Source organism: Diplotaxodon limnothrissa, linkage group LG1 (genome assembly GCF_057381915.1).
Source record: "Diplotaxodon limnothrissa isolate DT_005_m linkage group LG1, D_limnothrissa_male_GT1.1, whole genome shotgun sequence".
Taxonomy (NCBI): Eukaryota; Metazoa; Chordata; class Actinopteri; order Cichliformes; family Cichlidae; genus Diplotaxodon; species Diplotaxodon limnothrissa.
In genome coordinates, this window is record NC_140596.1 from 12,619,777 (window position 1) to 12,634,876 (window position 15,100).

Sequence of the window (15,100 nt, forward strand, 5' to 3'; positions counted from 1 at the left end):
TGAAGACCCAAAGAGTTGTGATAGTTTCGTATTTTTAATTTTCTTTTTGCTCATTAGGCCAAAGTACTGTTAGCGGGTTGAGCTACTGTATCAAAGATACATATTTTTGTTATTGTTTTTACTTATGTTTAGTTTCCCTTAGAGTGAAATCCCTCCAAAAATACTGATGTGCTTTTTGCAGGACATAGATTTAGGTTTAAAGGGATGTAATTGTTGGAAATGTTGCTTTTAGATAGAAAAATAACCCACACCACTGCACACAGTTGAGTTGACTCCCCTGTTGCAAAGAGACATTGGAGAACAGCACAGACCGAGTCAGACTCATTGCAGCGCTATCATAACATCTCTCATTACATTTCATTTCATGAGATTATTCTCACAAATCTAAGAGTCTAGTTTAAAAAAAATCTCAGCAACAAATGTGTCCCACACAGTATGTTCTGTAAGAAAGGTTTAATCATTTGTGATGTAAGGATCACATTTGTGTGTTTTTAGATGGTGGCAGAGCTGAAGCATCAGAACGGGCTGCTGAAGAAAGAGAAGGACGACTTGAATCGGTTGATTCAGGAACAGAGTCAGCAGATGACAGGTACGCATCACCGCATACATTTAAGTTACATCCAACAGCTCAGTTAATTTCATCTTTGCAAAGTTTGAAACGACTTGTTCTTTATGTTTTACCCCTCAGAGAAAATGACTCGTGCGATAGCAGAGGAGACTCAACAGCTGGAGACCGACCTGAACGAGGAGCGTTCTCGCTACCAGAATCTCCTGAGCGAACACCTTCGCCTCGAGGAGAAATACGACGACCTCAAGGAGGAGATGGCTCTTTCTTCGGTGAGCAACACATTTGCTCATGTACTGCGAGCAATGAGCCACATTTCTACACCTTTGTTTAAATGTTAAGCTTCCAGAAAAGGTGAGAACAGCAGAAATACTGACTCTTCATAGACTCTGTGGAAGGCAGATGCTTGGTAGTGTTCAGTGCCTAACTGCACTTTTAATCTGCAAGCGCAGCAGAGTGAGTGCGAGTCAATACTTGTTCAAATTAAAAGGCTTATTTCCTCTTTTGTCTGCAGAACGTCTCGAAGCCTGGCCACAGGAGAACAGATTCTACCCACAGCAGCAACGAATCAGAGTACACGTACAACTCCGAGTACGCCGAGTTGGAAGATGGTACCCGTGGCCGCGAAGTAAGAAAATTAATTGTGATCTGAAGATGGAGTTTCAACCATTAGGGAAACAAATCATTAAAGTTAAAGTGAAGCATAACCCTAACTGGAACACAAGTTAGGAGATGTTTAATATTAGTGTTTGAAAATGTTATTATAGTTGATGTTTATGTGCTTTAAGCATTTGCATTTCAATACGTTTCATGTGGCACATTCGTAATCGTTCTTCTCACATGCAGGATGTGACACGAGGAATCGACACCTCGCTAACTCTCAAGCTGCAGAAACGTGTCACAGAGCTGGAGCAAGACAAGCAGTTGCTGCGCAACGAACTGGAAAACAGAGAGGAGCAGCTGCAGCGGGCTAGTGCCATGGTACCTTCACCCATTTTCACTGCACTCACTGAAAAACAGATGATCTAAAACCAAAAGTTGAAAGGTCTGTTAACATGCAGTTCAGTCAGATAATGGATATTTGAGATGATATAGAATATAATTAGAGCTTGTTCAGGTTCAGGTCTTCCTCAATACTTATAAAATAAATTTGACGGTTATGGTAAAAAAATACAACTCAGACCAAAATCATCTACATGAATAATTATCACTACAGATTAAAAGTATATAAACGTGTTTTCGTTTCAGGCTCGTGGGGCTGAGCTGGAGTACGAGTCCCTGAAGGTAAGTAACATGACCATAGGTGTCCTAACCTCCACTCACTCCTCTGAATGACATCATCAATGCTTCTTATACAGCAAATGAAAACAAAGTCAAATTTTCTGCTCGTATTCCTGACTGTAACTTCATCTTTCAGCGTCAGGAGCTCGAGTCAGAGAACAAGAAGCTGAAACATGACCTGGAGGAGATGAGGAAAAGTCTGCTCGGTAACGCTGCTACAGGCGCCGGTGCTCCGGGCTCGCCAGCTTACAAGGTGCTCCTGGAACAGCTCAACGCCTCCTGTGAGGAACTGGAGGTCCGCAAGGAGGAGGTGCTAATCCTGCGCTCCCAGCTGGTCAGTCAGAAGGAGGCCATGCACCACAAGGTAGCACTTGATATTCTTTATTTTGTTCACATTCAATTAGAGAAAAACAAACATGTGTTTGGCATGTTGTCATGTTTTACAAGGTCTCATAACTGTGAAGGTGGATGAAATGCTGCTTTTTTACATCCACCTTCTCATATTTGTGTGTTTTCATCTCTGTCTGCGTTTGTTGTTGTTGTTAGTAAGCAGATAACAAAAAAATGGGTCAACTCTATTGACCCAAAGAATTTTTTTCTAATTTTAAGTTATAACTCTTGTTGTGTTTAAAACTAAAACTTCATTGAGCTTAGGATCGTAAAACGAGTCTTTATTTATTCGACACGTGAACTCTTTTTGGGGGTAAAATCATTGTTCACACTGCGTATTGACAATGCTTCAACCTGTCCATCGTGCCTAACTGCCCCGTCTCCACCTTCTCTCCTCCATTCATGCTTCCCCACAGGATGAGAAGGTACAGTTGAAAAATGGCATCAACCACGAGTATTTGACATGTTTTTTCATGGTCTGTGCTGTGTATGAAACATCCTCAGGCATCTCAGTGAAACACAGAATTACAGCATTTATTCTGGTTTCCATTTACAGCGAGGACGCTATCAGCAATGAAAAACAACATAAAACAACTGCTTTCCTGATTCAGTTGTGTTTTATTGTCTTTTATTCTGCATTAGTTTAACTTTTTGGAATGAAGAGATGCGACTCGCTGCCATTGTCTGCTTTCACACACTCAGTGAAACACATTAAGTCCCGTTCTCTTGAAGCTGTGTGAACATTTGTAACCTAAATTGAAGACTAAAGTAGAAAGGTCAAAGAAGTTACTGATATTTCCGTGTGGAGCAAGTATGACCGGTTATAAAATGTTGTAATACAAAGTTAAGTAAGTGGGTAAGAATCTGAAAATAAGTGAGAAATCCTTTGCTAAAGATAACTGAATCAGTGTAGCTTAATATTGGATAGACCCTCAATGGCCACTTTGTTAGGTACAAAGATGTTTAACTGCTTGTTAATCAAATATCCAACCGACCACATTACAGCAGCTCAGTGCCTTTAGGGGTGTAGACATAGTCAAGACAGCCTGCTTAATTTTAAGCTGATATACACAAATTTACTAGTGAAAATACTTTATACTTTATTTTAATACCTAATAAAGTATAATACTTTATTAATCCCAGAGGAAATTATGTTCAGAAAATTCTGAATTTGGTGCAAAATAACAGGAAAGCATGTACCCATTGTGCCTTGTATCAACAGTTCAGGCTGGTGGTGGTGTGCGAAATATATTCTCTTGACACACTTTAGGCCCTTTAGTACCACTTGAGCATCATTTAAATGTGTGGCCAGTGAATCTGTGATCAGTATAGATGTGCTAAAAAGTAATAGTTTAAGAAGACATAAGTAATAGATTTTAAAATTTCATATTTGGCTACAATTACATGTGTAGAATTAGTGGAGCGTTATATAATATATAAATATTTACCTGAATAGCATGGATATCTGACTGAAGCATAGAGGTTCTGCTTTTAAATGTTAATGTGAATTCAGAGTTTAAGCCGCCCTTAACTCTAACTGTTCAATACAACATAATGAGGTGTAAACAGATCTAAATCACTTTAATGTCAGATCAAGTTCAGATTTATGAGGAGACTGGGGCTCATCTGACACCAAGCAGTATTTATTTACAAAATTAAGAGAAAGGAAAAGAACAGATAATTAAAAGAAGTAAAATTAAAGAGTCAAGACATAATAGTCATATTTATAATCAGACACTGTCTTCACCTGTGTATTGTACATTTGTCTTGTCCTTTGTCTTTGTGTGTGTGTGTGTGTGTGTGTGTGTGTGTGTGTGTGTGTGTGTGTGTGTTGTACTTCAGTATGAAAGCTCCCTGCAAGTTGAAATTGTGGTTTTTGAATAATATGAGTTTGTCATGAATAGGGATGGGTATTGATAAGATTTTCACGATTCCGATTCCATTTTCGATTCTGTTTAACGATTCGATTCTCTTATCGATTCTTATTTTTAAAAAAGGAGAACACTAAGGTCGATTAGCTTAGAACTTTGTTTTATATCTTCTCTTTGAACAAGGTAGAAATTTAGGAGTAACATGGCCTTACAAACCCAACAGTGACATCTTAAGAGATCCAGCCTACGGCTCTTCAATGGAGTGTCACAGGGTCCCCAGGAAAAAAAATTGTAAATGTAAAATAATAAAATAAATATTCTCCTGTAGCAATAACAAAGTGTAACATAAATTATTCTGTAGCAATTACACAAGAATATCCAGTAATGTCCCTGCCTACAATTAAACACATTCACTTACCAAAGTGAAATCGAGGGCATCTGCTGTGGCAGCCTTTTACCACAAACTGAGTCACTGCTCGGTGACATTCGTCTATCCTGGCCTGAAAGGAGACGCTACCGGTAGACTGCAGTGAGAACTGCCAGCATCTGAGGCAGCCAGACTCTGTCTGTCTCTCTCATCATGGTCACCTAAATGCACAGTAATGGCAGGTTTTGTAATAAGGCAGATCGCGCTAACATAATATGCACTGTTAGTTGATTATTTACCTGCCGCATTAACGGGAGAGGACGTGCAAACGTTACCGCTGCTGCTGGGTTGAGATTCACGAGTCCGGAGCGGATTTAAAAACACGACATTCATTTAAGGTCATCGCGTGTTTTGTGAGCAAATGCTTTTGCATATTCGTAGTGTTTCCTCCCTTAAATGAAATATCTACTTTGCAAGTATTGCAAGTTGCCCTGTTGTCATCCGTTCTCGTAAAGTATAACCAAACTTTTGAGCATGTGAACCGCTTAGGCGCCGTGTTCCCTGCCAGGTAAATGACGCTCCGCAACGTGGTGACGTCATTCGGGGCGACTGGAATCGATAAGGGAATCGTTTGCAAAAATGGCAAACGATTCCAAGGAATTGAAACAGTGGGAACCGGTTCTCAACAAGAACCGGGTTTCGATACCCATCCCTAGTCATGAATACTTGAACAAAATTGATTGAAGGTTGTTTCAGATGGTTTAAAAAAAAAAAAAGGCGATAACCGCAGTACTGTAGATGCAAATATTATATGTATCAGATATACATATATTCTGGCTACCAGTGTCTCATTAGGTGAATGGTTCTTAGTCATGTATCCCAAAAAACATCAAAACTTTTGATCACAAGTGACAAGTATTGTTTCTCTATTGTCTCTTTGCTTATTTCCAGGAGACCATGACGGAGCCTTCAGTGTATAAAGATGACGTGTCCAAACTGAAGGACGACGAAGTCAAGCAAGCTTACGTAGGCCTCAAAGACACCAACAGGTACTTTCTTACAGCCACTTCTCTTCCTCACCTCCATGTCTTTACTCATTGTCCTCCACTGGCTCACATCAACCTTTGTATGCTCTAGTGCCATTATGATACAGTGTATGTGTGAGCGCCGTGTGTGCGCTGTGTGTGTGAATCCCTGTTTGTCCTGTCAGATCTCCTAGGTTCATGCGTCAGCAGCTGGAAGTCAGTGATCTCCTGAGTAGGCTGAGGTAACCGATGAGACGTGGCCGATGCATCGTGGAGCAGAGCATGCATGGCCACACTGTCGCTGAAATACTGGGTTATAAATGACATGTTACTGCAGCTGATTTCAGTCTGTAGTGCTGATGAAAGCTTGAGCAGCAGAGCGTAACATTTTTTTGGCCCTAAAAGCATGATGAATAACGCGCCTATTTTCATTATCACAGCGTCAAATAATGCCGCCGGCGTGTCTTACCCAACTCATCGTTAGTTTTTCCTAAAACTAATGTGTTCAGTGTCTAAACCAAATCTTCCAGTAAAACTGAAAGGGAAAGATGAAGGAGAAAAGAAAAGTTCACATCATTTTGGTATATTGTGGGCCTGATCTGTAATTTCGTCTTACTGATTGGAAACTAGCTGACTGATTAGGTTCAGTGTTATTTATTTGTGAAGTGTGCCGATTGGATTTGAAAAATATGACGGATAGAAAAATGTTACAGAAATAATTGAACAAAAAAAATCCTTTAATCGATTAAAAATAGTTCCAAAAAAATGTGTGAAATTGAACATTTGAACTTCCTTCTGAGACTCAAAACATTTTGAAAATACTGAAAAAAAAATGGATGGATGTTAATTTTATATTGATTTTTTTTGTTTTGAACTTGTTTGAAAAATATAATACTGCTGCATCTGTCTGCCCTTTAGAGTAATAAATAAACAACTAAAGCTCATGAAGACATTTTCATTACGATGAACTATGTTTAGGATGAAAGAACTTTATTAGGATAAACTAATCTAGTCCCCTAATTTTCTGTCTTTAATACTATATGCATATGACTGACTTCTAACGTTTAAAAAAAGAAAGTGAAAAAAGGTTTTAAAAAGTGAAGTAGGACGTGAAGACATTTTCTGGATGATTAACCCTTCAGCTTCCTAAAGCAGGTCTTTGTAACTTCTTGTACATAATGGTGGACAGACGGCAAAAACGGCATATTTGACGTGCAGGAGTGAGAACACGCTGCAAAATAAAGTATTAGATTCTGTTTTGGCCTAACAGAAAGAGGACGTTGTGTATATGTAGCTGTACTTACTGACATCAAGAATATTTATGTGGCTCATGAGGGAAGTGAGAAAATGGTTTGCATGGGTCAAGAGTTCTGTAACTTTAGTGGCTCTACAGTTGTTGTGACTTTATCTCTGTATTCACGGTGCTGTAGTTACTGCAGGACCTGCTTCACTTAACAGCATGAAAGTATCTGAGCAGCGAGGGAGATGGCTTTGAGTTTCGGTTTGACTTTTATGCCCAAAGTGACTAACCGTGCCACAGTTTAGATCCCGATGTAGAGCTTCAGCCTCAGCTTTATAGAAGGAGTTTGGCATGAATGGTGCATGAAATGATTCATTTATGTTTTAATTGTTTTCATTATTACGCTAAAACAGCGATGCACAGCGTACTTGTAAGGAAGCGTGCATTTACACACAACCACAGACTGTATATAAAGGAGGGAGGCAGCAAGGAAGGAGATGCAGAAGAGGTTTGCAAACATTTGACTGCTGATTGCAAAAAAGTTACTGTAGAGAGAAATCTATTGGAAAATGGCCACATGAGCACCCTTCTGATGTTTTTTGGGGTTTTTTGTCTCAACACTTGATTCAAGTCTTATTATTATTCAGACCTCATATGCTGCACATGTTGTATCACTGTGATTTCCCCACTCCACTCTCCAAAAAAACAAATTAATTTACACAATACATTGCACGAAAAAAATACCTGATGTAGCAAATATGACAAAAATTAAAGCTCATGTTTGCAAATTAATATTTAATTTATAATCTTTTTAAAAATTTTGTCACAAAGTTCAACACAGAATTTTCCATTTTCAAAAAATGTAAATTTTCTGGTAATTATTATTTAATGGTTCAGGCTTTAAAGGGTTAATTAGATTTGACCCCTGCTCATCCAATTTCAAAACACGAAGATAGTAAAGTCCAAAACACGTCACAGCAGGGCTTCCATCTTTTATATACAGTCTGTGTGCACAACTAAAATGGAAAAGGGTAAAATGTTACAATCTCTGTATTTTAAAATGTTAAGTCAATTTACTTTTCCTCATAATAATTTTACTGGCTTCAGAACAGTGCAGACATTAGGCCTCATTCACAAATCTGCGCGTGAACATTTCAAACGTTTCGTGCAGAAATCCCAAATTCATCCATATTTTTTTTCCCTGAAAGCTGGTTTACAGCAGCTTCAGACTATCATGAGGGCCTTTCTGTCTCACACATTTTTGCCGAAAGCGTAGCATATTAAGGTGGCTTTATTAAAAAATAAATAATCCAAGCATATTTGGCACAATTAATTTAATAGAGATCATCCTAATTGACAGTTAACATCGCCTCTTTACTAAATGCTACTTCGGCATAATAAATGGCTTTGGGTGATGGATCAGGTGGTGCTCGTCCTTCACCGTTGCCTCCTTTTTCTTCTGGTCTGTTTCCAAGTTTTCACCGCAGCTCTGATGTCGAAACTTTTGCCCGTGTCACCTTTCGCTCCAAGTCTCTGGAGACACAATATTTACTGCCTCGGCTATTGCAGTCCAAGCTTTTCGCTCCTAAGGAAACACTTCAGAAAAGTGTGCCTTCTCTGGCTTCTACCTCAAAGCTCTCACTCCCTTTACTTTTTTGTTTTGTTTTTTTAGCAACCGTGCTTCCCTTTTCACTCTCGACTTCATAGAGAAACGGAGTATGACAGTTTCTAGACGGCAAAAAACAGCCACATGCCATTCAATATAGAATGATTTGGATTTGCACACGGAGGCGGCGGGAGCTAAATTTGAAAGTAATCTTGCAAGTTTAAACATTACTGTGCACAGTAACACGTGCACATTTTATTGAATGAGGCCAAATGTTTGACAGCTGATAAGATCAATGAGATCAGATTATAAATATCTACAGCGACAATGTTGTTTTACAGTAGAGCTTCCCTAAAAGTTCAACTTTGTATCGCTGCATTCATCCCTCTGTTTATGTCCCATTTCTTGACCTTTTCTGTTCCCACTGACTACAAAGTTCGGTCACTGGATCACTCAGTAAATGCAAGAACAAACTCATTCACTCACACACATATAAAATACTGCTAATTCACATCAGTAGGTTTATACCACTGTTACCTGCAGTGGTTGAATAAATGATTAAAGTGGACTTTTTCTTTATTTTCTGTTGTGCACATACTGTTACAGTAATGAGGTCTGCATATGTCCATCTCATCTCTGTCAACCATAATCTCAGGTTTGACACTAAAGGCTCTGTTCCAGATGTTCCTTTGTCTTTTTTACTCTTTGTGATCCCTGTGAAAGTAGTTATCTCTAATTTGGTCATTTCAGGCAGAGAAGCGCCACCTGCTGTTCTAACCTTGTTAATGAGGCGGCAAGATTGATGCAGCTGTTGTAAAAGACAGAAGGGGTTAGAAACGAGCGGAATAGGTGCACTTTAATGTATTACTGAAATGCATTGAGTCAGAAATAGGACTTCACACATCATCAGTACATCAGGTTTTACAGGTTTTCTTCCTTTAACTTTATGACATCACACAAATTAGTATTATTGTTATTTTGTGTTGAAGACCAGATGCAGGATGTTATCACACCTCAGATAAATATTCTTGCTCATGTGGTCCCGCTCACCCGATCACGTTTCTTTGTGCCATTGTAATGTTCATGTTGCTTTGTGTTGTGTGTCGGTCAGATCTGCTGCTCCAGACTTACGTAAGCTGAATGAGGACGGAGAGCTGTGGCTGGTTAATCAGGGCTTGAAGGAGACCATCAGGTTTAACAGTGTTTTTGAGCATGACACGTTTGCCTTTTTTCACGGGAAAGGATGTGACCCGTTGGTTTTCTTCGCTCACGTTTCTCTCTCACACTTCATTTCTCTCACATCAGTCTGTTTATTTTGACTGCCTTCTGATTATTTGTCTTCCTTATTGTTTCTGCCACACACTTCGCAGGGTGCTATAATGTAAAACTTTCTTTAGGTGTTGTGTAATGTACAGTCACTGATGCAAAGCTTTGGTTTGAGTTTCTAGATTTATTTCTGACAGTGAAGCAGGATGTGTCTTCGTACTGTACTAACCATGTTTTATGCAGCTATGAAAGCTTGTTAAATGTCAGTTGACCTTGGAATTTTTCTTCCTTTTATGCTGTGATGCCTTCGGCTTGTGAAGTTAGATGGGCTGAAATTTTTATCCACTCAAGTGTTTCCTCAATAACTGCTTACTATCGTTAAAAAGCTGTGAAAAAACTCTTAAGTGTTGTTCACAGACATTGACTGAGGTTAATCACTTTCTGCATGCTTTTTATTTTTTACAGTGTTTGCCTTTAAATCTTGAGAGGTCTGGTAGTGTCATGGAGCAGTTATTTTTCTCTGAGGGGGTTGCACTGTGATGTGTGTGCGTGCAGTACTTTAAATACATAATAAAGAGTTCAAACACATCCAGAGGAATATTTTAACAAGTTTTAGAAATAAAACCCAGACTACTATAACCTTAAAAACGGTTTAGGATCAGTGACAAACAGGCGGCTGCACACGAGTTCAATCCCCACCACAGCCGATAGCCCCATATTCCCAAAGCACAGGACACCTCGAGGAATGTGGGCGAATGTCTTCTCCAACCAGTCAACACATGTAGACTGGTTGGACAAACTCTCAAGAAGAAATATCTGCTAATCATCTTCGTACAGATGTATTATAAAATGATTTATGCATGCAGAAAAACAATTGGATCATAAAAACTAGTAAAAGAATAGAAGTCATTGTATAAACTATAGTACATAAAATGACTGATCCCTAAAAGGCATCAGCAAGAAAGGATTGCATCAGAGAAATTGATGGAAAAACAGAAAAACAATGTCTATCCACCAAGAAAGGCAGTCAAAGTTCTTTTTTAATAAAGCGTATGAAGTGCTCCTGTTGTACTAACTGCTACTGTAGTTTTCATAAAAAGATAGAAATACTGCATGTTGGTTGTTGAATGAAAACTGAACCTCTGTCAGCTCTACCTGCTCCGTTCCTGAGCCTGATCTCTGAGTACTGATTTGGCTCCGTTCAGTTTTCCTCAGAGAAACTTTTACTCTGAAGAGAGGAGGAGAATGAATGAGCGTTGTTCAGAAAGGCCGGACTCTGGGCTGCTGGTAGTGTCTGCACAGCATGCTGCTGCTGTCCTCAATCACCACTTTCTGGTGGAAACTACAGCTTCTCTTTCCCTTCTGCACTGGGCGTCTCACTGCCTTTCTCCCCCTCACAGTATGATGCTGATTTCTGTCTCTTTCTCTCTTACCTCTCTCAGGCTACTGGAGCACCAGCTGCAGACTCAGCGGAGGACTTATGATAATGAGGTGGAGTCGTTGCGCAGCGAGCTGCAGAACGTCAAGGAGGAGAACAACCGGCAGCAGCAGCTCTTAGCCCAGAATCTGCAGCTGCCTCCAGAGGCCAGAATCGAAGCCAGTCTGCAACACGAGATCACCCGGCTCACCAACGAGAACCTGGTACGCTGCAGCTTCCACACATAGATACGGGGAGGAGCTAAACTTTGTCTCACAAATTCAGCATAATTTTTAAATGATAAAAATAAAAACAACACACTTATACACACACCTAAGAATGGATTTTAGGTGTGTGTATACACAAACTTTTCTTGATATCTATCCATATAACTACTGACAGCTACAGACAATTTGTATATCTTACACTCATATTAAATCTGCAATCACATTATTTATTATTAACAGGCCAAAAACCCACAGAATAATTTTAATTTGCTGTAAATACATTACCACACACCACTGAGAAAAGGTCACACCCCCAACCAACGCTTCTGAAATAATCATTCCACCCCACGGTTTGAGAAAACTGGGACTACGAAGACTTTGGGGGACGGTCAACAGTGTGGATATTACACTATCCGTAAAGATGGCCACAGCTCATTTGACTAATACGTTACATCACTAATAATAAGACCACGGCTAAAAACTCTTCCAGTGGTAGAAATGTGAATAACAGCATTTCGACTGTGTGATTTGAGTCACTTTCATGGCCATACATACACAAACTAAACCAGCCGCTACAGAGCTGCGTCCCACACGCTCATTTGTGTGGATGGTGTCACCTGACAGGAACTCATGGCAGACGACCCCACGGCATCCCGAGAGGCTCGAGTCGTCATTTTACGGCGGATGGTTGTATGTAGAGACCGCGTGTGTGTTTGCCTGCGTGTTTGCACGTTTCTGACTAACTGAGATTGTTCTGAATGAAATGCTGCAGGGTGTCGCTCTAATTCTCTGCAACAGTGTCTTGTAACTCACAGCGGAGCAGCACTGCGCCTTCTTCTTTTTCCTAACAGCCAAAAAATCCTGCAATCTTCCTCTGAAAAAAACCCCAAAACAAAAACCAGTACGGCAGCACTAATGTTGATTTATAAATCACACCAAGGAAGTTTTTAAATTCTTTTCTCTTCATCTTCTAACCTTTTGATTTCCGTGTTTGAGCTGATGTCCACTGCAAAGCCACTAACAGAAGAGTAGGATTCCTCCTTGTAGCCACTGGAGGGCGACATTGCAAAGCGGTCTGTGTCTGATGATGCTGTCTGTTAGTCCTCACTGTTCTCTCCTCTGTGTCCCTCGCTGTGTTTTTAGGATCTAATGGAGCAGCTAGAGAAGCAGGACAGAACAATCCGAAAGCTCAAGAAGCAGCTGAAAGTTTACTCCAAGAGGATTGGAGAGATGGGAGGTAAAGCGAGAAAAACCGAAGCCTGAAAATCTCTATTCATATATGCTCGTTTCCACCACATGTCAGCTGACTGTCACATGCCATGCTTCTTCCAGCCGGTCAAACCGAAGGCCAGACATCTCCGGGACAGATGGTGGATGAGCCGATCCACCCTGTCAACATTCCTCGCAGGGAGAAAGACTTCCAGGGAATGCTAGAGTACAAGAAGGAGGATGAAATGAAACTGGTTAAGAACCTCATCCTGGGTAAGAATTTAGAATTAATGATATAGTCCACTATCTAAAGCATTAAAGTAGATGGAAAGGAGTCCTGAAATTACTGAAACTCCCTGGAAACTGAAGCCTCAATTCACGGTTTGCACAAAATAAAATCTACAAATAAACTCACCCCTCCTCCATCTCTCCAGAACTAAAACCTCGTGGTGTAGCAGTGAATCTGATCCCAGGTCTGCCAGCCTACATCCTGTTCATGTGTCTGAGACATGCAGACTACGTCAACGATGACCAGAAGGTCCGCACTCTGCTCACGTCAACCATCAACAGCATTAAAAAGATCTTAAAGGTACGTATGCTTTTAATATTTGAATGAAGTTCACATTTTGCGTTTCCAGCTCCTTTGTTCTTAAATTACATTTTTGGATGTTTTTTTGCGTTAGATAACTAAAAAAGGTTCTGCAGTGAACACAAACTTCTGCTGATGTTTTCTTCTTCATCAGAAACGAGGAGATGATTTTGAGACCGTCTCTTTCTGGCTGGCCAACACCTGCCGCTTCCTGCACTGTTTGAAACAGTACAGCGGAGACGAAGTGAGGCCAACAACAATACACAAAACACAGAAAATGTCCCATTCCAGTACATACAAGGTTTTTCTAGTCAGTTCAATAAGACATCTGGTATCACTGTATTTAGATATTCGGGAAAGAAGGAATCTCTTTTATTATCTTGCTGTTACAGTCCTTTATATACTAATCTGTTAAAAATGACCAAAAGGACAAAAAATATAAAGCTTGACGTAACAAGCTGTTGTTTTGATTGTTTGTTTGTTTTTTGTATTGACCGACTGTGTCGTGGATTAATATTGACATCGTTCACCTTCTCTGACACATTGTTTTCTGTGCTTGTCTCAGCAATTCATGAAACACAACACGTCGAGGCAGAACGAGCACTGTCTGTCCAACTTCGACCTCGCAGAGTACAGACAAGTGATCAGCGACCTGGCCATCCAGATCTACCAGCAGCTGATCAAATGCATGGAGAACATCCTCCAGCCCATGATAGGTTTGTCCCTGTACATGTGATGTGTGTGTGTCACTTGATAAGTAATTTCCTGCTCCTTTGGTTCTTTTATGCAAACAAGCTTTAAGACACCTTTGACAGTTCAATATGGTCCAAAGTACTCACTGTATCTGCTCTTACTGATGTTACAGTTGCGCATCCATGAAAAAGAGGATTTACGAGGTGCAGTTAGGAGTTAGCCATAACTGTAAGCTATCAAAATAAAGAAAAAATGCTAAATTCTAGCTGAGGAATTTCTGAAATAAATCCATGTGATACTATAATTTTACTGCTATAAATGTAATTATAGACGAGGATTTAAAAATAGTAAGATTTTAGATGGTTGGTGAAGTTAGGAAGTTGCCATAAAATGTTCAGGCACCCACAGCTAGCTACAGAGATGTAGTTGGGCTGACATATAGTTTTCACAAGACTCGATGCAAAAGAAGTAAGTACATGCTGAGAGGGTTGAACTTATAATCAGGGTCGGTTGGTCATCATTTAACAAGCGGGTAGAGCACGTGTACTTATACACCTCCTGTGTGCGTGTGTTTCCTCAGTCTCTGGCATGTTGGAGCACGAGACCATTCAGGGCGTGTCGGGAGTTAAGCCCACGGGTCTGCGTAAACGGACGTCAAGCATTGCCGACGAGGGCACCTACACCCTGGACTCCATCCTGCGTCAGCTCAGCGCCTTCCACTCCACCATGTGCCAGCACGGCACCGACCCTGAGCTCATCAAGCAGGTGGTGAAGCAGCAGTTTTACATCATCGGCGCTGTCACACTCAACAACCTGCTGCTACGCAAAGACATGTGCTCCTGGAGCAAAGGCATGCAGATCAGGTATGAGGTGTCGCTGCTCAGAGAAGATCTCCAGAGTGAGGCCGGATGCGTTATCTCATCATGCGTGTTTGCAGGTACAATGTGAGTCAGCTGGAGGAGTGGCTCAGAGACAAAGGTCTGATGACCTGCGGAGCCAAAGAGACGCTGGAGCCTCTGATCCAGGCCGCTCAGCTGCTGCAGGTGAAGAAGAAGACTGACGAGGATGCAGAGGCCATCTGCTCCATGTGCCACGCTCTCACCACTGCTCAGGTAAAATATTTTTAAAATTATTATCAGCTAAAGCTTCAGCTAAAACCTTTCTCTTTCTGTGTTTTTAACTTTTCTGTCTTATGTCTTTCAGATCGTAAAAGTCCTGAACCTCTACACCCCCGTCAACGAGTTTGAGGAGAGAGTGTCAGTCGCATTCATACGAACCATACAGGTAATTTCTTTTTTGGCTAAATCAAGTCTATACTGCTTTATCTTCAGTGTTTTGGGGTCATTTTTTTTCT

The 15,100-nt window shown here is 40.5% G+C and overlaps 1 protein-coding gene across 1 annotated transcript in view; it reads left to right on the forward strand.

The window, feature by feature from the left end:
- Positions 1–15,100, forward strand: part of myo5aa (myosin VAa) — a 64,814-nt gene that overhangs the window by 44,918 nt on the left and 4,796 nt on the right. Inside the window, exons 24-42 of the mRNA XM_085366203.1 lie at positions 496–589; positions 689–837; positions 1,080–1,193; positions 1,412–1,546; positions 1,814–1,849; positions 1,983–2,210; positions 5,426–5,523; positions 5,685–5,741; positions 9,457–9,537; positions 11,054–11,252; positions 11,880–11,945; positions 12,399–12,492; positions 12,588–12,737; positions 12,899–13,053; positions 13,208–13,297; positions 13,619–13,769; positions 14,327–14,609; positions 14,684–14,858; positions 14,950–15,030. Coding sequence (XP_085222329.1) covers positions 496–589; positions 689–837; positions 1,080–1,193; positions 1,412–1,546; positions 1,814–1,849; positions 1,983–2,210; positions 5,426–5,523; positions 5,685–5,741; positions 9,457–9,537; positions 11,054–11,252; positions 11,880–11,945; positions 12,399–12,492; positions 12,588–12,737; positions 12,899–13,053; positions 13,208–13,297; positions 13,619–13,769; positions 14,327–14,609; positions 14,684–14,858; positions 14,950–15,030 — 2,436 coding nt within the window. The remainder of the gene's footprint in view (positions 1–495; positions 590–688; positions 838–1,079; positions 1,194–1,411; positions 1,547–1,813; positions 1,850–1,982; positions 2,211–5,425; positions 5,524–5,684; positions 5,742–9,456; positions 9,538–11,053; positions 11,253–11,879; positions 11,946–12,398; positions 12,493–12,587; positions 12,738–12,898; positions 13,054–13,207; positions 13,298–13,618; positions 13,770–14,326; positions 14,610–14,683; positions 14,859–14,949; positions 15,031–15,100) is intronic.